Source organism: Natrix helvetica, assembly GCF_964273705.1.
Source record: "Natrix helvetica genome assembly, chromosome: 5".
Taxonomy (NCBI): Eukaryota; Metazoa; Chordata; class Lepidosauria; order Squamata; family Natricidae; genus Natrix; species Natrix helvetica.
Window position 1 is genome coordinate 39,296,011 of NC_138551.1, and position 24,657 is coordinate 39,320,667.

Sequence of the window (24,657 nt, forward strand, 5' to 3'; positions counted from 1 at the left end):
TATACTATACTAATATAAGTCAGTGAAGTATTGGCCAAAAGCTTGGGATAAACATACTAGCTGGATATGAGTATGTACTTCCTTTATTCCTAATTAGAACCTCCTGATTTACACACCTGTTTCAAAACATCAAAGAATAAACATCATTTATTCAAAAATGTGTGCATTCTGGTCTCATTAAACTATCATACTACAGTCCTGGCATGATATTGCAAAAAACAGAAAAACAAACAAACAAAAAACCTCACAGTCACAGTGTATTAAATTTTCTTTCCTCCTTTCCTCCTCTGAAAAACATTTGTTGTTTTCATGTTTACATCTAAGCTGAGGGTTCATTACAGTCATAGTCTACTTTAAAAAGATATACCTTCCAGATTTTTGACACTGTTTTGTTTAAACAAAACCAGAATTAGCATTAACTACAATTAATGGTTCTCAAATAGCACTAAAATGAATTAAAAAGTAAAACAGGATCTTTACTTCCTCGTTTCAGACAAAACAGAATATCCCATGATACATTCTATCCCTAACCTTAACCCCTTCTCAGCCATAGATGGGACAAAGTTTATATTATCACATACAAGTCTATATTTCTTAAATTTTTATCACAGTAATTGTGTAGATGCACTCCTGTTTAAGTACACCACAGAAAATAACTGCTGCATTAGTTAAGATCAAGCTCCACATTGTTCTGCATTATTTGCAATGGTTCCAACAGACTTCCTAAATGATTGTTTTAAAATTGCCTAGTAATTCAATAGGAGATCATTGGGAGATTTTTTTCTATTTTTGTGAACAAGAAATTAAAGAATGTTTGAGTCAGCTATCTTTCTACAGCTCATTTTCTAACTGCTCACTTTTTAGTGAGGTGCTGGAGAAGGTATAGGATATAAAATCCAAGAAGTTTTGAAGAACATATTTAAGCTACTTCAACCTAACGTCAGGTTTGATTTTGGTTAGAAAAAAAATTGGTTCAGCCTTACACCAAACATCTTATCAAAAGAATGAGCAACTGGTGTTAATTCAATTTAATTTCCTCTATTGTATTCTTAAAATTCTCATAGTGTGAAGTACTATGCCAGAAGATAGGAATAGTTTCAACAGCATCAGTCCAACTCTTCTACATTTCTTGGCTAAAAGCTGTTTCTGCATCATGAAGTCTGTTTCCTTGAAATACAGAATATTTAATTTAATTCTACCTGGAAAAGTACAATTAACAGCTTCAGATCTATGATTTCTTCTTTCTAAGATTTGCTATAGTATTGAGTTCTGAAAATGAACTCAATATGAAGAACAACCAGACAATATATTTGGGATCCTACTTTTGCATGCTACATCACATTTCTGAAACTCTCTTTTCAATTACACAATATGAGGACTCTCTGTAATTTTAGTAACAGATGACACTGGATAAGCAGAATCTTACTGCAAATAAGATGGGTTGGGAACCTGAATGACTCCATGACAAATGATTATGTAGCTTGCTTTATTGCAAACTTACAATTTCCTGGAGACTAGAAGTGATCTTTATCACTTCAGATGGGTATACCAGCTACAGATCCAGCAACAATTACATAAGTTGACATATACGGTCATGTGCTAGACAAAAATACATTTCATAATATTAAAAAAGTGTAGGATATATTTCCAACTTTGAAAGTTTTGCCTGATAAACAATATAGTTAAGGAGTCTGCCTATGTAATTGTAATATGCTATCACTAGCAATGGGTTATAGGAACACATCTGGGATTAAACTGCTATTTTAACCTTTAAAGCATTGAACATTTAGACTAGATTATTTGAAGGACTGATCACATATGCATGGTGCTGCCATACACAGTATATACTTTCTCTCAGCACAATGGTTGATTTGGGGCTATTAGGTATGTAGCCCATTTTGAGTTGTTCAAATAACAGGGAGATAAAAATTAAATAAATAGTGTACTATTGATACAATTCACACCTTTTCTTTTTGTTATAGAACATCTGATTTCTAGTGGTCCATGTGCTGCTAGGATGGAATATTTCTAAACATATTGAATATTACTTTCCAGCCAAATAATTACATTAAAAATAGAGGACCAAAGTTTTGAATGAAGGGACCTCATTTATACAGTAAATTATATGGCAAAGTTAATGGATGCCTATGTTTTTCATTGTACATGATTGAATGGAAGGGCATTAAATTTCATTGTCTGATCTTTTAAGAATAGCAATGCTTCAGCTCTTGTTTGAACATCACTCTAAGACAGAAGGAATCTTGTAAAGAGGCACATGACTGCTGGACTACAAACCAAATATGCTGATGAAATTCAATAGCAAAGGCAAAAACAAAACAACAACAATAAACCCAGGCTGGAGAATAAAATAAAATCCCATTCTGTTCCTTTTGGGACATAATTATATATCCTAACTGAATCAACCATGACCCTAGCAACAAAGATTCCTGAAATATTTTATTTCTGCTCTAAAATCGTATGTAGCATGCCAGGCAAAAAACACCATGTCCTTGAGAATGAAAGACCGGGGTGGGGGTGGGGGGCAATCATGCAGATCAGAATACATATGAGCTAGTTTTTAATGGTGGCTCAGATGTGACTCTCATTTTATGCGTGGCCTACAAGTGACAGTTTTAAGACTGTTGTTTTTCATTATTTCTTATGTGAATGAAATGCTTTATTTTCCAAAGACTAACCACATCAGGAACCACAGTATCCTAGATTTAAAATGAGCCATTTGGGCCAGCAAACCTAGTTCAGTGCAGAAATCTAAACTGAAGAATCCTCAAGAGACAATTTTTAAAAAAAATTCTGCTCAAATGTATCTCCACCACCACCAGAATAATTCTCCCCCCAAAAACAGAACAGCCCCATTCTTTTCACTTTAATATGAAAACCTGGCTATTTATTAAGTCCTGAGGTATGTTGAGTGGTGGGTTCCTACCGGTTCGGACCTGTTTGGCCGAACTGGTAGTGGTTTGGCGGTTTGGGTCAATGGAACAGGCAGCGACCCAGGCCAGCCACACCCTCGAACCGGTTCTCACCTTGTTTTTCAGTTCTGCACCTGCGCAAGAACAATTTTAATTGCACTGCACATGCATGCATAGCGCGCATCAAGCGTGCTCATGAGCAAACCTGCAGTAGTGCCTGCTGGAACCCACCCATGGTCATGTTGTCTTCAGGAACTAAATGTGTTTTAATTATGCACTTGGATGATTGTGCATTCCCAGTCTTAGATATATGATTTTATAAATTTATTTAGCTTATGTACTTTGTTATTATTTTCATATGAGTTTATGAAGATGGAATTATATCCCCCTGATTGGAGCAGATAAGAAATTCTGCAAATAGATTTTTTAAAAAAGCATACATACATACACACCCAAGTATACTGTATATGTAAATAAATAAATAATACATAAATAAAAAAATAATTTGGTCTAGTGGTTAAGACACCAGGCTAGAAAGCTGGAAATGGTGAGTTTAAGTCCTGGGTGATCTTGGCCAGTTACTCTTTCTCAGCCCAACCCATCTCACAGGGTTGTTATTGTGGGGAAGATAGGAGGAAGAAGATGTAGGATATGCTTGCCAATTTGAGTTATTTGTAAAAAAATAATAAAGGTGGGATACAAATAAATCAAATTAAATAAATCTCTTTTGACAATTTCCGTCAATAAATTGTTTTGACAGTAGTAAATACATGAATAAATGCTACACCGAATTTACTGCCTGCAATATTGTATAATCCAACGCTCTTGGTTTTTAAGACCTGTTTTTCTTTAGAACTTTTTCACAATTAAAATACATATAGTGTGACTCTTTCTCCCCTTCCACCAACTTGTCCCATTCACTACAAATGACTTATTGTTGCACTAAAGATTAATTTAAAATATTTTAAAATCATTTCTATCACTGATAACTTCATAAATACTGTTATGTAGTTTTCTTGGCTATGCATAGACGATATTTGCTATTGCCTTGTGTATTTTTTTTTTCATTTCCCAGTCTAATATACAACCCAAGAATTTTCTGGTGGCCTACAATTCAAATACTAATCCGATCTGATCTTACTAAACTTTATGACAGCTGCCACATTTGTCTTGTGTGCTAAATAAAGCCAACCAAGGAAGGGAAATAAAGGCAGAGAAATAAAAAGATGAAGTCTGGATGAACAGTTTTTGCTTTCTATCCAAAATGTATCATTGTTAACTATGGAATTTCAAGACAAAGTTATTTTTATATATAAAAGTGCTAATTATATGAAAGTAACATACTCAGGTATATTGAAATATTTCCCATTTTATACCCAGAATATGTAATGAATACATTTGGAAATGTGATCCTTTCTTTTAATTGTTTAAAATAAGAGATCAGTGTATAAGTTAAATGCCCCCAACTCTAGGAAAAATTACTTTATTTAAATATTATTTTCTGGCTATTTAATTATATAGTAAAACATTTGAGAGAGACAGGTTGATTATATACCACACTTCACAAACAGAATAATTAGTTATCTGTTAAACCTATGTGATAATTATTTTGTCAAAATAAACCATTTTATAAAAATGCTCGCTCACAGGAAAGACTGCTTATATTACCTGAGTTCAATATCTTTAACCACATTTTCTGAAGGTAACCTAAAAAGTTAAGTTGACAAATGTAAGCTTTTAAAGAAAAAGAATTAGATTACTGCCATTTTATTTTATTCTATTAAAATATGGGTATTTTTAAGCAGCCAGAAATGTTTAAAGTTATTTCTTAGATATAGTAGCTATATATATTAAGGCCAAAACTTTTATCAGAAGGAATATAAATATGAAGTTGGACATAATTACAATATTTAATGGGATAGACATTTGGATTTAGAAGATACTAATGAATGACATAGATCTATTAATAATTTAGTCTATTGTATAAATAATATGCAGTTTCTTGCTGATAAGATCTATGTTACTATGCTATTAAAATTGAAATTCCCTTTCTTAAAATACTGGAGTTGTACAAAACTTAGCAATTTATATTAAAGTCAAGTTAACTACAATAATCTTAAATTTAAAAAGTATATAGGTCAGTTAATTTTTACTGTTCTTCCTAGTAAATAGTAGAACCTTTAAAAGTGGTATGAAACACTTTTCTTCAAATCGTTAAACCAAGCTGTCTTTTTTCCTGCTCATGCAACTACTTTGTAGACTGCTGATATCCTTAATGCAAGCCTGGGAACGTGTGCTTTAAAAACTGAAAGACAAATTGTGCAAGCTTCCAAGCATGACGGAGTATGTCTTTTAAGGATTTATACAGTCTTGCATTTCGCTTGAATAGGATTTTGAGATACATACTTAAAGCTTTGCTTAACAGAACTTCAAAAGAAGCAGCCCTATAATTAGTACTTCATATTATCATCATCATCTCACCTTGGTTACAAAGTTCTAGAAGCAGGAAACCTTGTTTTAGGTTTCCAAAAACAAAATCAAGTTTTTCTTTAAACGTAGATTGGAATCAATGCTAATGTCCAGATATAGTTTGAAAGTTAGGGGAGAAAGAAGCAAAGAAGGAGAGGAGGGAAAAAAGTCACTCATACACCTACAGGCTGCTATGCATATTTCTATTTCCTTTTAAAATTGGAAACTTTAATTCAGTTAAAATGTACATTTAACTGAATTCAATTAAAAATATAAAGTTAGAACTTTCTTCACATCAGAATGTTAGGACAGATGTATGATTGTTCCTAGTCCTTTATATATTGAAATAGTGATGGGGAAATGATTGATATTTGTGTAAACACACGAGTGTGTGTGTGCGCGCACAGACACACACACATGGCTCCATGTCCCTTTTTGTATAATCAAATTCATCTGTCCATCCCTCTGTCCATTTATCCGTCCATCCCTCATTTTGGTCATTCACCATCAAGATTTATAATCAACACTAATATTAAAACCATTATATTAAATAACTTATGTATTATAAGAATAACTATGGTAGAATTTAAGGTCCTAGCATAAATATAAAAGCAGAGGACCAAGTACTATATGCATATATGTCTTTTTATGTGATTATGTGTAGGATTTCAAAATCAGCTATGAATACAACTATAAACATTTATGTAAGAGGTTTATAATTATATAATGCTAAACAACAGCACACAAATGGTTAACACAGTACATAGAATCACTAAAATGTAAAAATATACTAGTATTTCAAATTGATTATTAATAGTATGGATACAACACTATGGGGCAGAAATTTAAGAAGGACCTAGAGATAACAAAGTATTTAAAGACTAAATAGGCATTGCCCTAGTCATCCTGAGGACTCCAATGCCTAAGAGCAAAGAATTGGGGCAAATAGCCATAACATTCTGTATAAAATACCCATGCAATAAAATTATCAATCATGGTATCTATGTCAATGATACACATAGTCAAATGGAAACTCATAATACATTTTTCTGGCTTACTTTACTCCACATTTCAGGATCTACATTTTTTGGCCATGTCAAACTATTAGGAGATATGGAAAAGGATTCCAGTGCAGGGATAAAACTTTTTTTTCCAACCATGGTACATTTTAAATTTAAATTTGTTTCTGAAAGACTAAACAGGATATTGTAAAGGTAGGATTAAATGTTCTTTTCCTTTTGACTTGGGGATACATTATTTGAAGAACAAAAACTTATTAACAAAATGGGGAAAATCATGCTAGAAAATGATTTCTAGCATGATTTTTGCCTCTGAACTTTGGCACTATAGTTTCCCTGTAAGTCACCAAAGGGTTGTCAATATTTTGCATAGACTTGTGTGCCCCTGAAACTTTGTTTCAGATCTCAGTTGATGTCTGGAAAATTCCAGCGAAACGTGATAGATTCTTCTGAATGTAAGAGCAGAAATGCAGAGAATGTAAGTAGCAATCTGCCACAGACAGCTATTATGCAGGTTAAGGATAAATAGAGCTGTGCTGCAGAAGTTGAAAAGGGTGACATGACTGGAAAAATATTTTGATTTGGGATTCCTGGTCTCTTAGAAACATCAAATATGGTTAAATGCATTCTTTATAGGCATATTTATCCAGGAGTTCATGACAGCTTGATCCAGACATAGAATTGGAATTGGAATGAGATTTTAGAGTGAAGCGTACTTGAAACTGTCAAATAATTTAGTCATTTTATGTAACAAACATCACCTCAAAATATGAATGGCATAGCAAAGATTTCCACGGAGAAAGAAAACTTAACAATGAATTTATTAAAATAAATTGTTATTATCTTATCAGATGTCATACATAAAATAACTAAGCATTCGGGTGATTCTATGCTAGAATAGCTCATTTTATATATTCTTTTTGCCACCTTTTAAATTAAATTAAATTAAAGGAATTCATAAAATATTATTTCATTGCAATACACATATTCATATCATCTAACCTTAACCCTAACCCTAACCCGATATATACAATTTGTTAAATATATAAAACCATTAAGTAAATGTTTATTTTAGATTTTTTGAATATCCCAATAAATATACAGAAGTGGTTTCTTTAATAATCAGTATATTGACATTTAATCATTGTTTTCATTTTCATAATAAACTGTTGGGCCTAGTAAAACAGCAAAAGAAATACATGCAGAAGGAAAATATATTTTCGCTAAAAGTGAATCGTTCTAAATCTAGCCAACAACAAGCAGAAAGACTGACAGGATAAAGCAGTTCTTATTCTTCTCCACTTCATTTCATTCATTCATAACAAGAATTTTGGAGTCAATTTATCAGTTTCTCTTATAAGGAAGCTGTTAGATACCAGAATCAGTTACAATGGTTTATACCAAGGTCCTCTGTTCCAGCGGGAACAGAGGTTCAACCTCATTGGTCGAAGGGTCTGACAGCTCCCTATAAAAGGGCTGCTGTCAGACTGAACCTTCGCTGGATTGTACATAGTTGTTTCAGATTTAATAAAGAACTGTTGCTGCCTAAGCCTGAGTGTGCCTTTTCTTTACCCGATTGAACAGAAGCTACACTGTATGGAATTACTGTATTAAGTACTATACATTTATCTTCAAATACAGATTGTAAATAATATCTTATACGCTATATTCAGTGGACACATAAAATCAACTAATGGTGTGCAATATAGTTTTCTTAATTAAATAGGTTTTATTTCTAAGAAGGTATAGAATTGTAGGCACAATCACTAATTAATCTGTAATGACTCTCAAATAAGCATAACTGTAATGTATGAAAATTAAAATGAATTGATTCAATACAAAAAAGTCTTCTGCTAGTTATGTTGCAACTTCAATTAATCAAACTGATTGAATGACACAGGCAGTTGTTGCTTTACAACAGTTCGAAGTTAGGATGACTATGGAAAGTGCTTTATATCTCATAAAGCACCCCCAGCCATCATAAATCATCATGTCACTCCATCGTCATATAACCATATGTTGGGAGGATCCACTTTACAGTTACTTGTAGCATTCTGCATTTATATGATGATTCTTAATGTTTTGTTGGTTTTTAAAAAATCAGGCTATCTGCAATCCACTATATAAGAAATGTGTGTATAATAAGTAAAAAGGTGTGTTTTTAAACAAAATAATTTTGAAATGAAAGCTTTTTTGTTATATAATCACTCCCATCATTTTTGTTAAAATTCTAGGCATCTATATAAATTTTAGTGAACCGCTAAATGAATATATACAAAAAGATTTCCAAAATTTATTAGAAATTAGATTTATTTTGTAATATATATACAAAAAGGTTTTCAAAACTAAATACAAATGTAGAAAACTGGGATTTTTTTCTGATGGAATCCCATTCTAGTTGAGGAATATTGTCAGAGCAAAACTTTTTACTTTCTAGTTTATTTTTTATGTATCTTTGGAATAAGTTCCCTTGTCAACTGATACAAAATTTCAAAACTGATTTGGAAGTGTTTTGGATCTCTTGAAAACAGTTCTCAGCAATTCATTAAGGCAGCCTCTTTTAGTTCAGCATTACTTAAAAAAACACCCTTTTAAAAAAAAATACTATATATTAAAATCATAAGGTGATTCTTAAAACAATAACATCTTTTCTTATGCCTTGCACAGATGTCTGATAGCACTCGTCTCCTTAATGAATAGCAAAGAGATATTATGCCCTCACTCAAGCAAGCTCCGAGCATTTCTTCAATTCAATTGCAAAGTGTTCAAACTTCTAATATCTATCCATTTGATGAGATTTATTACATTGCACTGTATTAACCTTCATCAGTACCAACTCTCCACATGCATGAGGTCCCATGGCTATCATATGTAATCAGCTAAGAAAAAAAGGTTTTCTGCATCTCGCAGGTGTTCGAGAAGACTGAAAATATTTCTTTATTATAAATTTTCACTAGAGTTGCCACAACCTTTAACACTTTGTTCAGTGTGGCATCTCTATGGAATAAATGTGCTGAAAGATTCAGCTACATAAAGTCTCTGAAAATACCCATTGTAATCTCAGATCACTTCCACATGCATGGGCTGGGCCATTCCAGGATCAGTTCTGCAGCCTAGATGTTACACTGCTTTTGAAGTTTCTGGAGACTGTACTGGCACTGAACAGCTGAGCTTCCAATTCAGCTGCTGCTTCAAATTTAAAGTTCTGTAAACTTTCTGATCGAGAAGTTGAAGGAATCTTCAGAACTACTTCTCTAAATTGCCTTGGATGGTGAATACATTTTTAACTCGCAAAATAAATATTATTTATCTTCATTGAGATAGGTATTCTGAAAAACTTGAAGGAAAGAAAAAAATGGTGGAAGACTACAGTTTGGTACAAACAGGAATAATTTAATGTTCAAGCAGAGCCTCCAATTTAGTGGTAGAATTTTATTTTCTCAAGTTGTAGTTGGACTCTTAACATTCATTAATTGAAATTCTCCTGGCTAATGTACTTCAACAACATCCAGTAGAGTACTCACTCAGTCATAATTCATGACTTAATTAGGACTAGATACTGTTATGTGAAAGCCTTCCCAAACCTGGGGCTCTCTAGAATACTGAACTTTAGGACCTAGAAATTTCAGATTGGTAAATGCAGGTTTAGAGTCTACTGTATGGATACATTCTTCATGTAACACTATGGAAGAAATTTTAGGTAATTATTATAATAAAAGCTAATTTATGTACCTGGTCAAGCTTCCAGTGAAATTCTGCAGGACGGAAGGTATCAGCTTGGTCAAAATCTTTCCGTAACAAAAATACTAGTCGACAATTATGCACATAAAGTGCATAATGGTGTCGATTCATTTCTAAAAAAAAATAAAAATAAACCAAGATGAGAAATATATTGGCATGTGTAATGAATGATTAAAATCAGATTATACAATTAATTTGAAATTAAATTATTAAAAATCAATACTTGATTCAGTGCAAAAAAGAACTTGAGGCTAATTCTTGCAAGTGTTTGTTATTTTTCAATATCTACTTGTATTGAACATTTAAATTTGAAAGAAGAATGAAGGAAGTACAGATGTTGAGTTACCTGTCTTATCAGAATTACACAAAATAGTTTCCTTCTCTGCTCTTAATCCTGGACTTGGGCCATGTTTCATCCACATGGTGATGGTAAAGTGATCAGTTAGATTCTTTGGTACTATTCCATCAGGAATTTTGGCACCTTGTTTTCCATCAAATTTAAAAACCATATCATTGCTGTCCATCAGAAGACCAGCTGTCCAGTTATTTGTAGCGCTATGTGTTGGTAATAGGTCAATGGCACCTGAAGATGCTCCTGTGGATGACATACAATGAAGAGATTGATGAGACATTAATGAGAAAGCTGTTATCTAAATTCAGTGTATGAAAGCCAGGATTACCCTTCATTGTCTCATTTTAATGATAACAGACATTTTTTTTGCATTTAATCTTCCCAGGCTTAATTCTTGTCCATTAAAAAGGTACTAGTGGCAGCAGGAGGACTAAGTAAGTTTGTAGCCACTGCTTGGTCAGAATGACAAGAGGCTATGCTAGATAGACCAGTAGCCCTGATTTAGTTATATTTTAATTTATAAAAAAAACAACTTTGAACTATATAATCATTGTCTTCATATTGTTAACATGTGGATTTTGGCTATTTGTCAACCTAGTAATCAATCATTTTCTTCTTCAAACTTTTTAAATTATTTTAAAAAGTCTAAAGAGTCTTCCCATCATCCTTACAGAACCCCAGTAAAAGAATTGTATTAATTAGTTAAAAAGCTGGATATATGGTCATCTGTATCCTTCTACATAAATAAATGACCTATTTTGCCTGATATACAGATGTTGAAAAGGATCAATTTCTACTCATAAAAATGCAGCAAATACTTTAAAATAAGATTTTTTTGCTGACTTCGTAACAGCAAATTCAGTTGTTTCAGAATATTGTTTATTTGAATTATATATGCACTTATTATTCACATCAAGCCTGCTAATTGCAGACATGTTGTCTTTGTCCCCATATAATTGAATATTAACAGAAAAGAAATGTGCCTTTTAGTTTCTACATAAATACCAGCACTGTCACTACCAGCCAGAATTATATATACATTAATATGTACCACATAATTTCTGCAGAGATTTCTCAGAATATGTCTCGCGATCACAGCCTTTTCCAATATAGTTGGTCTGAAGCTCAACAGTGGCATGGATAGAAGAAACTGGTCCATCACAAGTCTCCAGGTGAATAATGGGAAATAAAGGTATGCTTCCAGAACCAGGCTTGTACTCAATATGCCTTTTCCAGTCTAAAAATAGAAATATTATTACACACTACAACATGGCCAATTATATAACATGTTTTATATCTCTATAGACGTTTTTGTATTTTGTGCATTTTTAGAAACAAGTATGAACAGGAGCTTGGTTTTTTTTTAAAAAACCACACACTAGTCAGAATTTAAAAACATGTCATTAAGAAAATGAAATGCAATTGCAGATGTCTTTGTTCTCATCTGTGTATACAATAAAGAACTTAATGTAAAAGTCAACCAAAAGTAAACAAAATTGTTGGGAAACTGTTTCAAAAGCTACCAAGATAAGATTTCATAATAAAGAAATTTGTTTTAGTTTCATCCTACTCAAAGGGAGTACACACTGAAATCATACATACTGTACATTTTCAATCTGTTCAGGTGTTTGGAATTACCATATTTCTATAATGACTTTCATTTTCCAAACAGACATTCATCTGAATGAATGCAGGAGATAAGCTGGGCTAGCTTTTCTCTTGCAGACATTTGTATTGAATGCTGAAATGTTACAGGAAAATCTTCAATCATCTGGATGATATCTGCAGGGAGTTAAAGTTTAGATGATGCTTGAATGTGGCTTTACATTGCTTTCCTGTTCTTTAGATTATAGCTCAGGTCTTATTTTACTCCATCAGGTATCTGATTTATCCCGTGAGTCTACATACCTTGCTGCAAACTAGCTGCATAGATAGGTTTTAATAAACTTCCTTGTGCATTCAAGGTATATATAAGAATAGTTCATGCTTGTTGATTAAATTCTCCTTGGCCAGGAACCCTTAATGTATTCCAGGAAAGAAAATCCTGATTCCTCTAAGATTATTTCCACATGTGGAATGCTCTACAAATACAGGAGCAGGACTACTTCATGTTCTTACTTATGAAATGGCAAAAACATACATATTCCACAAAGAACTTCATAAATGCATTTATATTTCAGTGAACTTCAAGTGAACTCTGCTTATCTATAACTATGCATAAAAAATTTAAGCCACGCTGTTCTTATTAAAGTATGCAAATAGACTAACAATAAATGTATTAAAATCATTTTATATTAATAACACTTTTGATACTGCAATATTCTGAGAGATATAAACAGTTTCTTTAACAGTTTGATTATTCTGATTGTCCTCTCCTATTCACAAAAATTCTAATATAGATATGAATGAAGCTGACTCAGAAACACTTGTCACAATGGGTCAAATATTGTGATTTGTAATAAGAGTCACTGCTATAAGATGAATGATAATAATAATAATAATAATAATAATAATAATAATAATAATAATAATAATAATAATAATTTTATTTGATTAGCCGCAACCCTCTCCCGAAGGACTCGGGGCGGCGTACAATCAAAACAGATAAAATACAGATAAAGACACACATACATACATAAAGAACAAAGACATATACATGTGCATGGAGGAGGTAGACTCATAAGTGAAAGACAATTAAAAAACATAATTTAAAATCCCATTAAATAAAATTACTGAATTAAAAAACCCATCAGGAGCGTTATGAAGTTATGATTGAGCCAGGCCGGCTATTTGGAATAGGTGGGTCTTGAGTTTTACACGGAAGGAGCGGAGGTCAGTAGTGGTCCTAATATCTGGGAGGAGGTCATTCCACAGGGCTGGGCCCGCCACAGAGAAGGCTCTGCTCCTAGGCGCCGCCCCATGGCACTGTCTGGTGGACGGCACCTAGAGAAGTCCCTCTCTGTGCGAGCGGATGGGTCGTAGGGATGTATGGGGCAGAATACGATCCCGCAGGTAACTAGGTCCTGAGCCATGGAGCGCTTTAAAGATCGTAATCAACACCTTGAAATGCACCCGATAGACCACAGGAAGCCAGTGCAGCTCGCGCAGGAGAGGTGTCACATGGGAGTACTTAGTACTCCCCATAATCACCCGCGCGGCCGCATTCTGGACCAACTGCAGTCTCCGAGTGCATTTCAAGGGAAGCCCCATGTAGAGAGCGTTACAGTAGTCCAGGCGAGACGTCACCAGCGCATGGGTGACTGTGCGTAGGGCGTCCCGGTCCAGTACCAGAAACGTATAGTAAAGAAAATGTATAACAGCAGCCAGGATTGTATTTACACAACACTGGAAGAGATTCATATGGATGAGAATGTGATTAGGAAAATATTAGAATGTGGAGAAATGAATAGGTTAATACTTGCAATTAAAGAGAAGAAGCAAACTGAATATTATAGCATATGAGAACTATTCTACTGATGGTTAGAGAATAAATATGAAAGTTAGAAATGAAAGTAGATTAGTGAAATATAGAAAACATATTAATAGAATTAAATAATTTAAGAAGAGGATTGTTATAGTATCAGATATGTTATGTATATTAGTATTAAGGCATGAGCAGATAAATAATGAGTATGGTTGTAAATTCTAATTTTATTGCACAAGATATTTGTACCCAGATAACACAGTTTAATGAAAGATGGATTTTTTATATTAAAATGAAATATTTGTTTTAAAAAAGATGTGATTTCTGCCATGATTGTGTTGCTCTGTGTGATTTGGGATAATATGCAAAGAAGCAATATTTATTATGACAGTCCTAAATCAACACAGATATTTTGATATGAGAAAATTTACAAAAATGCTTTTTTTACAAACTTCCTTTTAATATATTTGCCTTTATTTACTTATTTAAAAAATCAAAAAATAAACTCCGATTGTTAATTGAAAATGTATAATTTTTATATACAACTTTTCATATAAATCTGTTTGAAATTCTGTACCCAATAAGATTGAATTAAACATTATCAGTCTGCATACCAGTGAGTCAAGAAAGTTGTAACAGCTGAGATTAGGAAGAACAAACTACTAAAATTAGCCCTAAATTATATTCACTCTGCCAACATTTACAATGAAAGTTGAAAGTTCACTTTGAAAAAAAACGAGCTCACTCCCAAGGACAAGCACTTTGGACTTCTGTAGCCTTAAGACGTACATATAATATAAGTATATATATTCTTACATTGCATATCATCAGCAAATGCTATCCAGAAAAATCTTACACATTAATTCACAAATGGGAATATGGAAAAGAAATATGCCATATTTGTATTTCTGTTCAAGATGAGACACTTCTTGCTCTCTATAAAAAATATTTTTAATCACCTGGGAACATTGGAAAGGAATGTGACCTAGATATGTTACCTGAGATACTTTTATATTACCTTTGCATTGATCTCAATGGATCATTAAATAGGTCAAGCTTGATACTTAATCAGTCACAAAGACAAATGCTAAAAATAAACCCTTGGCTGTTATTGCATGCTATATACAAAACATAAAACATGCCTAATTATTCTTTCTTTTGAAAAGGATAAATTTACATGATAAAACAATTTATGTTGAACCTAAATATAAATCTGATCCCATGGGCTGAATTAAAACATCATAAGGCTCTGTTGCAACCTCCCAACTCATAACTTTCAAGTTTCGGCCCTAATTCTAGATACTAATGGGATTACTCTTTGGATATATTTTCAAATTACTGAAGCTTGGCATGGATGCCAGTGCTACTACAATGGAAAAGTTAAAATTTGCTGAGCAGGAGACAAAGATTCTCTCCCAAATCTCTGGTGGGAACATACTTATTTTTAAGGCATTATTATTATTATTATTATTATTATTATTATTATTATTATTATTATTATTATTATTATTATTATTATTATTATTGCATCAACAGAAATGTATCACAGCGGCCAGTTGTTTCGCCGGATTTGGCATTAATTACTAGTCGGGCCCCACCCAGGGGCCTAGGACGTCGTAACGTATTTTCGTAATATACGTGCAGATCCAAGCAGTGCAGCCTTTTGCATTTGACTGATGGTGATTTTGTCAAGTTTTAACTCTTTTAAATGTAATTCCAGTGCTTTTGGAATAGCACCCAGTGTGCCGATTACCACTGGAATTACCACTGCTGGTTTGTGCCATAATCGTTGGATTTCGATTTTTAAGTCCTGGCATTTCGCGATTTTTTCATATTCCTTCTCGGCGACCCTGCTATCACCTGGTATTGCGATGTCTATGATTGTAACCTTATTTTTCTCAACCAGTGTGATGTCTGGTGTATTATGCGCCAGTATTTTATCCGTTTGTATGCGAAAATCCCACAAGATCTTGACCATCTGACTCTCGATGACTTTTTCAGGCTTATGTTCCCACCAGTTTGCTGCTGTTTTAATATTATAATTTTTGCACAAATTCCAGTGGATCATTTGTGCCACTGAATTGTGCCGCATTTTATAGTCAGTCTGTGCGATTTTTTTACAGCAGCTGAGTATGTGGTCAACAGTTTCATCAACTTCTTTGCAGAGTCTGCATTTGGCATTGTCAGAGGATTTTTCGATTTTGGCCTAAATGGCATTTGTTCGGATAGCTTGTTCTTGCGCAGCCAGGATAAGTGACTCTGTTTCTTTCTTTAATGTACCTGTTGTTAACCATAACCAAGTTTTTTTACTGTCCACTTTATCTTTTATTTTTTCCAGAAATTGAGCATGTAATGCTTTGTTCTGCCAACTCTCCATTCTTGATTTTATCACATCTTTTCTGTATTCTTGTTTCGTCTGTTGGGCCTTCAATAAATTTTTGTTCTTTACTTCGATTAATAGATGTTCTTGACTTTCTTTTAAATAATCAGCCAGTGCATGTTTTTCTTCTTCAACTATTTGCTTCACTTGTAATAATCCTCTGCCACCTGATTTTCGGGGCATGTATAGTCTATCAGTGTCACCACGTGGATGTAAACTGTAGTGCATTGTCATTAGTTTCCTGGTTTTTCGGTCCAAAATGTCCAAATCAGTTTGTGTCCAGTTAACTATACCAGCTGTGTATCTTATAACTGGTATTGCCCAGGTATTTATGGCCTTGATTGTATTTCCACCATTTAATTTAGATTTCAAAATTTTCCTAACTCTGTTGGTGTACTCTCTCCTGACAATAGTTTTTACTTCTCCATGTTTGATGTTATCCAACTGCAAAATGCCTAAGTATTTGTAGGCTTCATTTTCATTGCATTTAATTAGTTGGCCATTGGGCATTTCAATTCCCTCACATGTAGTGATTTTGCCCCTTTTTATGGATACAGTGGCGCATTTTTCCATGCCAAACTGCATTGAAATATCGGTGCTGAATACTCAGACTGTGTTTGTCAGTGATTGGATTTCTATTTCTGACTTTCCATAGAGTTTCAAATCATCTATTATTATTATTATTATTATTATTATTATTATTATTATTATTATTATTATTATTATTATTATTATTATTATTATTATTATTATTATTATTATTATTATTATTATTATTATTTTAATCTTTGGTGAGATTCACAGCCTTTGGGGCTGGTTGGTAGCTCAACAGCTCGAGTCCTAACCAAGGACCTAGGAACTGTTAAGGCAGTGCTTCTCAATTATTTTCTGTCATGCTCCCCCTAGGAAGAAGAAAACATTTCGCGCCCCCCCCCCCCCGCGCGACTGTAAATAGTATAATTTGTCTATAAAATTGTTATAAGTAGACCTCTGCATAACATAGCACACCGGTCTTTCCTCGTCTCCCACCGTAGTCACATGCTTTCTTTCCTCTTTCCCTCTTACTTGTCTATCCTTCCTTCCACCCTCCCTTCCTCCTTCCCTTCCTTCCTGCCTCCCTTCCAGTTCCCTCCTTCCTCTTTCCCCCTGCCTGCCTGCCTTCTTTCCCTCCTGCTTATCTATGCTTCCTTCCTTCCTTGCACCTCCCTCCCTTCTGCCTGCCTGCCTTCTTTCCTCTTTCCCTATCCTCCTATCCTTCCTTTCTCCCTCCCTCCTTCCCTGCCTCCCTTCCAGTTCCATTCTTCCCTCCTTCCTTCTGCCTCCTTCCTGCCTGCTTGCCTTCTTTCCTCTTTCCCTCTTACTTGTCTATCCTTCCTTCCGCCCTCCCTTCCTCCTTCCCTTCCTTCCTGCCTCCCTTCCAGTTCCCTCCTTCCTCTTTCTCTCTGCCTGCCTGCCTTCTTTCCTCTTTCCCTATCCTCCTATCCTTCCTTTCTCCCTCCCTCCTTCCCTGCCTCCCTTCCAGTTCCATTCTTCCCTCCTTCCTTCTGCCTCCTTCCTGCCTGCTTGCCTTCTTTCCTCTTTCCCTCTTACTTGTCTATCCTTCCTTCCACCCTCCCTTCCTCCTTCCCTTCCTTCCTGCCTCCCTTCCAGTTCCCTCCTTCCTCTTTCCCCCTGCCTGCCTGCCTTCTTTCCTCTTTCCCTATCCTCCTATCCTTCCTTTCTCCCTCCCTCCTTCCCTGCCTCCCTTCCAGTTCCATTCTTCCTTCCTTCCTTCTGCCTCCTTCCTGCCTGCTTGCCTTCTTTCCTCTTTCCCTCTTGCTTGTCTATCCTTACTCCCTCCTCCCTTTCTTCCCTCCCTCCCTGCCAGCAGCTCCTCCAGCATCCCAGCTGGAAGCAGCAGCACAACAGTCGCCGTTACCAGGGGCGAAGGGGTGGCGGTGGCAAGATCGGGCGACCGCCGCCCCTTTGTCCCTTCCCCAACAGCAGCTGTTGCTCTTCCGCTTCCAGACGGGCTGGCGGGGAGGCGAGCTACCTGCATAAAGACGCCGCCGAGGGCATGGCAGAATATATCCCGGCTTGAAGTGGCAGCGCTGGGGACTGCTCAGAGACTCATCAGAGCCGCGGGCTGGAGCTGTGCAAAAAGTCTGCTTGGGCTGGGGGGGGAAGGGAGGGAAGCCTGGGACAGCCATGCTTCCCTCCCTCCCACCCCCGCCCGAGCAGGCTTCGTGCACAGCTCCAGCCCGCGGCGCCAATGAAAATCCACAGTCCGAAGTGCTGCCACTTCCAGGCGGGATATATTATGCCTCGCCCACGCCGCCCACGCCGTTGCACCCAGATGGAAAGGGAGCCTTCGCGCCCCCCTTTACGGAGCCTCGCACCCCCCCAGGGGGGCGCGCCCCACTATTTGAGAACCGCTGTGTTAAGGTAACGTCAGAGGATATAAGTTGTTCCAAGTAGGGTGGTTTTTTGTAGAGTCAGAATGTCCAAGTCAGATAAATTTAGAATTTCCAAATAACAAGGTAGCCCTTTAGGTATTGCTCCAAGGGCTCCAATTACAATCGGGACAACACATGATTTCTTTTTACACAGTTGCTCAAATTCAATTTGCAAGTCCCTGTACTTTGTAATCTTTTCTTGCTGTTTATGTTCAATTCGTGCATCACCAGGTATTGCAATGTCAATGAACCATACTTTTTTCTTTTCAATTATTGTTATGTCAGATGTGTTGTAGGGCAAGTGCCTGTCAGTCTGGATTCTGAAGTCCCACAAGATTTTGCCTTTCTCATTCTCTAAAACCTTTTCAACATGATGGTCCCAATGGTTTTTGCTGTACTCAAATCCAAACATTTGGCACAATTTCCAGTAAATGATCTTAGCAACTCGGTCATGGCTACACCCGCTGATCAAGTGATCAACTGTCTCATCTTTCTCATTACAGAGGCAACATTTACTGTTTTGGTAACATGTTTGATAACATTTTGCCTTCATGCAGTTTGTGCCTAAGGCTTGTTCTTGAGCTGCCAAAATAAAGTTTTCTGATTCTTTTTTCAGTACTCCTGATCTTAACCAGTTCCAGGTTAGTTTTTGGTAAGCTTTGCCTTCATTACTTTTCAAGTATTGGCCATGCATAGCTTTGTTTTTCCAATTTTCAGCTCGCTTCTCAATTATTTTTTTCTTATATTCAGCTTTTAACTTAGTTGTCTTCAAAAGGCTTCCTTTATACTTCCTTAATCATTGGTTCTTCACTTTTCTGGATGTAATCATTCAAGCTGTGTTTTTCTTCTTCCACAGTCTGCTTTACTTGTAGGAGTCCTCAACCTCCCTCTGCTCCTGGTAGATATAATCAGTCAACATCACTTTTAGGGTGCAAAGCATGATTCATTGTCATAAACTTCCTTGTTTTTCTGTCCAAATTGTCCAACTCTATCTGGGTCCAGTCAATTATTCCTGCAGTGTATCGAATCACAGGTATAGCCCAGGTATTTATGGCTTTTATGTTGTTTCCTCCACTCAGTTTGGACTTTAATATTTTGCGAATTTGTCGAATGTACTTGGCTGAGGTTAATTCCTTGACTTCATTATTCATTAAGTCAGAGGCCTCTAAAATCCCCAAGTACTTGTAGCCTTCTTCTAGTTTTACTGCCCTTATCATTTCTTCATTCTCAAGTTCTATTCCATCATCTTCTATGATCTTGCCTGTTTTGGTTGCCATTGTTGCACATTTGTCAATTCCAAACTGCATACCAATGTCTTGGCTAAATTCTTTTGTGCTTTCAATTAATAAATTCAGTTCAGCTTTTGTTTTACCAAACAGCTTCAAATCATCTATGTACACCAAGTGTGAAATTATTATATACTTTATTCATTAAACATGAAACTCCCAGTGACTGATGCTAATGGTTGATGTGGTTTGCTGCCAGCGTCCTAGGTATCAACCAAGTACCTTCTTAAAATATAAGATGTTCCAAGGAGCGCAGTTTTTTGCAGTTCTGCTGGTGTTATTGCAGGAAGCTGCAATTTGTGGATGTATCTTGTAAAATTCTTGGACATGGTGCCAAGTGCCCCGATGACAATGGGTATCACTGTTACATGCTTCATCCATAGCTGTTAAGTTTCGATGGCCAGGTCGTGATATTTTACAACAACAACAACAACAACAACAACAACAACAATAATAATATAACAACAACAACAACAACAACAACAACAACTCCGCCGTTGCCGGTCCCAAGCCCAGATAAGAAAGGAGGAGGGTTGGGGTCAGGTTGGCAACCTGGTCCCATAAAAACTCGCCAACCCATACAATATGGTGAAAGAAACAACTAAAAATTCTATACCGCATTGGTCGTCACGCGGGTTAACAAGGGCTGCGGCGGATGTTGAGGTCTCTGGGCATCCGTCGACAAGTGGGCTACAAGTGGACCAGCCAACAAAATGACAAAAATATAGTGCAGATGAAAATCATGCCATAATGGCCTGTTATTACAACTCAAAGCCAAAAAAAAAAAAAGAGGCTACTTAAAGCAAATGTATGAATTATGGAAACAACAATATCCAGATTTAAATGTTAGTGAACAACGACTAGCAGATCAAAGGCGATTTATTATAAGGAACAAAGTGTTTAGCGAAGTTGAACTTGAGGAAATTCGGGGCAAATTGCAAAAAAAACCAACAACAATATCACAAGAGGAATTAACTGATATTCAAGACTCAACTAAAGAAATCGTAGTAGAACCCCCAGAGAAAGCTGTTGGAGAGGAAATAACACTACCATAAGAACCAGTTACCATTGAACCAACTGATGAACCAACTCAAAAACAAAAAGAACTGAAAGACAAGATCATGGAGAATTTTCTGGCTAGTGAGGAAAGGCAATGTTTACCATCATTAAAAACTGTCCCTAAAATTTTTTGGGTCCTATCATGAAAATACAATACAATACAATAGTAGAGTTGGAAGGGACCTTGGAGGTCTTCTAGTCCAACCCCCTGCCTAGGCAGGAAACTATATACCGTTCCAGACAGATGGCTATCCAACATCTTCTTAAAGACTTCCAATGTTGGGGCATTCACAACTTCTGGAGGCAAGCTGTTCCACTGATTAATTGTTCTAACTGTCAGGAAGTTTCTCCTCAGTTCTAAGTTGCTTCTCTCCTTCATTAGTTTCCACCCATTGTTTCTTGTTCTGTCCTCAGGTGCCTTGGAGAATAGCTTGACAAAAATGGTTAATGCAGTGCTTTCAACAATTGAATCGGGATCCATCTTGGAAACGAATCAGTTAATGTACAGTGCAGCTGCAATAGTCACTAATGAACTAGGCATTAAAATCAAAGCACCTAGTTACACAACGGAAAAAGCATCAAAGCCAAAGTGGAAAATCCAATTAGAACAAAAAGTCAAAAAATTAAGGGCAGATGCTAGCAACTTAAAGAACAAACAAATGCAAGTATTAGAAATAACAACTGAGATGGTCAAAAATCGAGTAAAAAAAGTAAAGAATTGGACATCACCTGGAAATGACCAATTACATGGTTTCTGGCTCAAATACCTGACCAGTTTACATGCAATATTGGCCAGGCAACTGAATGAAATTTTACAAAATGGTCAAATTGATGAATGGTTGACAACTGGAAAAACATACTTGATTCAGAAAGATGCAACTAAAGGAACAATACCTGAAAACTACAGACCAATAACATGCTTGCCAACAACCTTCAAATTACTCACAGGCATTATTGCAGATAATATTATGGATTATTTGGAAACAAACAACATATTGCCAATAGAGCAAAAAGGCAATAAAAGAAGGAGCAGGGGCACAAAAGATCAGCTCCTGATTGATAAAATGATATTGGAAAATTGTAAGAAAAGAAAAACGAACTTGAATATGGTCTGGATTGATTATAAAAAGGCATTCAACATTGCCACATAGTTGGATCATAAAATGCTTAGAAACAACTGGCATTAGCAAAAATATTACATCCTTTACTGAAACAATGGAGAACCGAGTTGGCAGTAGGGAATGAGAACTACGGAATGGTTAATATCAAGCGAGGAATTTTCCAGGGTGATTCACTTTCACCCCTTCTCTTCATCATCGCGATGATCCCGCTATCGGTAATGTTAAAAAAAATGAGATTAGGCTACCAAACAGCCAAAGAAGCTGAAAAAATTTCGCATTTATTATATATGGATGACTTGAAACTCTATGGTAAGTCAGAAATAGAAATCAAATCATTGACAAACACAGTCTGAGTATTCAGCACCAATATTTCAATGCAGTTTGGTATGGAAAAATGTGCCACTGTATCCATAAAAAGGGGCAAAATCACTGTGTGTGAGGGAATTGAAATGCCCAATGGCCAACCAATTAAATGCAACAAAAATGAAGCCTACAAATACTTAGGCATTCTGCAGTTGGATAACATCAAACATGGAGAAGTAAAAACTATTGTCAGGAGAGAGTACACCAACAGAGTTAGGAAAATTTTGAAATCTAAATTAAATGGTGGGAATACAATCAAGGCCATAAATACCTGGGCAATACCAGTTATAAGATACACAACTGGTATAGTTAACTGGACACAAGCTGATTTGGACATTTTGGACCGAAAAACCAGGAAACTAATGACAATGCACTACAGTTTACATCCACGCGGTGACACTGATAGACTATACCTGCCCCGAAAATCAGGTGGCAGAGGATTATTACAAGTGAAGCAAATAGTTGAAGAAGAAAAACATGCACTGGCTGATTATTTAAAAGAAAGTCAAGAACATCTATTAATCGAAGTAAAGAACAAAAATCTACTGAAGGCCCAACAGACAAAACAAGAAAAGATTTGATAAAATCAAGAATGGAGAGTTGGCAGAACAAAGCATTGCATGGTCAATTTCTGGAAAAAATAAAAGATAAAGTGGACAGTGAAAAAATTTGGTTATGGTTAACAACAGGTACATTAAAGAAAGAAACAGAGTCACTAATCCTGGCTGCGCAAGAACAAGCTATCCGAACAAATGCCATTAAGGCCAAAATCGAAAAATCCTCTGATGATGCCAAATGCAGACTCTGCAAAGAAGTTGATGAAACTGTTGACCACATACTCAGCTGCTGTAAAAAAAACCATGCAGACTGATTATAAATTGCGGCACAATTCAGTAGCACAAATGATCCACTGGAATTTGTGCAAAAATTATAATATTAAAACAACAAACTGGTGGGAACATAAGCCTGAAAAAGTCACCGAAAATCAGATGGTCAAGATCCTATGGGATTTTCGTATACAAACAGACAAAATACTGGCGCATAACGCACCAGACATCACACTGGTTGAGAAAAATAAGGTTACAATCATAGACATCGCAATAGCAGGTGATAGAAGGGTCGACGAGAAGGAACATGGAAAAATCACGAAATACCAGGACCTAAAAATTGAAATTCAACTATTATGGCACAAACCAGCAGTGGTAATTCCAGTGGTAATCGGCACACTGGGTGCTATTCCAAAAGCACTGGAATTACATTTAAAGCAGTTAAAACTTGACAAAATCACCATCAGTCAACTGCAAAAAGCTGCACTGCTTGGATCTGCACGTATATTACGAAAATACGTTACGACGTCCTAGGCCCCTGGCGAAAGAACTGGCCGCTGTGATAGAATATAATAATAATAATAATAATAATAATAATAATAATAATAATAATAATAATAATAATGTATTGTTGTTATTGTTTATTATCATTATCATTATTATGGCTACTTTCAGCCCATTGTATTGGCTTTATTACTATTCTGAACCTACCCACTACTCATTTATGAAAATCAGAAACAACTGAAAAATGGTCACCAAACGTCTGTATAAATTGCTTTAGCCATGACACTAGTGATGAGGCTAAAACAGCAGTAGTGACAATGTTAAGCACCGTGATTGTTAGTTTTATTAACACAATTGGTGATTACTTTCATTGCTGATGGTAGGTGTTTGATTATACTGTAGCTGATCAGTTAATTATGATTATGTATTTAGAGAAAACAGCAATCTTATTTGACTGTGATTGAAACCAAAGAGCCAATCAGGGTTGGGAAGAATTATAAGGAAATTCTATGACTATAGACTAGATTAGGGTGGTCAAACTGGTAGCCCGTGGGCCAGATGCATCACACGAAGGCCAAGCCCACTACAGCTCCACAAAGAGGGAAAATGTCACGAAATGTAACACAATGGCAACACGACACAGCCAATTTGATGCCCGTGGGCTAGATGGGTATTTTTAAAAAATCAGAAAAAAAATTGGCAAACCATGATCATATTCTTGAGAGGGTTACATGAATATGTGCAAAA

The 24,657-nt window shown here is 35.7% G+C and overlaps 1 protein-coding gene across 1 annotated transcript in view; it reads right to left on the reverse strand.

Annotated features, from left to right (window-relative positions):
* Positions 1-24,657, reverse strand: part of CLSTN2 (calsyntenin 2) — a 284,420-nt gene that overhangs the window by 62,436 nt on the left and 197,327 nt on the right. Inside the window, exons 6-8 of the mRNA XM_081953844.1 lie at positions 11,563-11,748; positions 10,506-10,754; positions 10,151-10,272 (exon numbers count right to left, since the gene is read on the reverse strand). Of these exons, the coding sequence (XP_081809970.1) occupies positions 10,151-10,272; positions 10,506-10,754; positions 11,563-11,748 (557 nt within the window). The remainder of the gene's footprint in view (positions 1-10,150; positions 10,273-10,505; positions 10,755-11,562; positions 11,749-24,657) is intronic.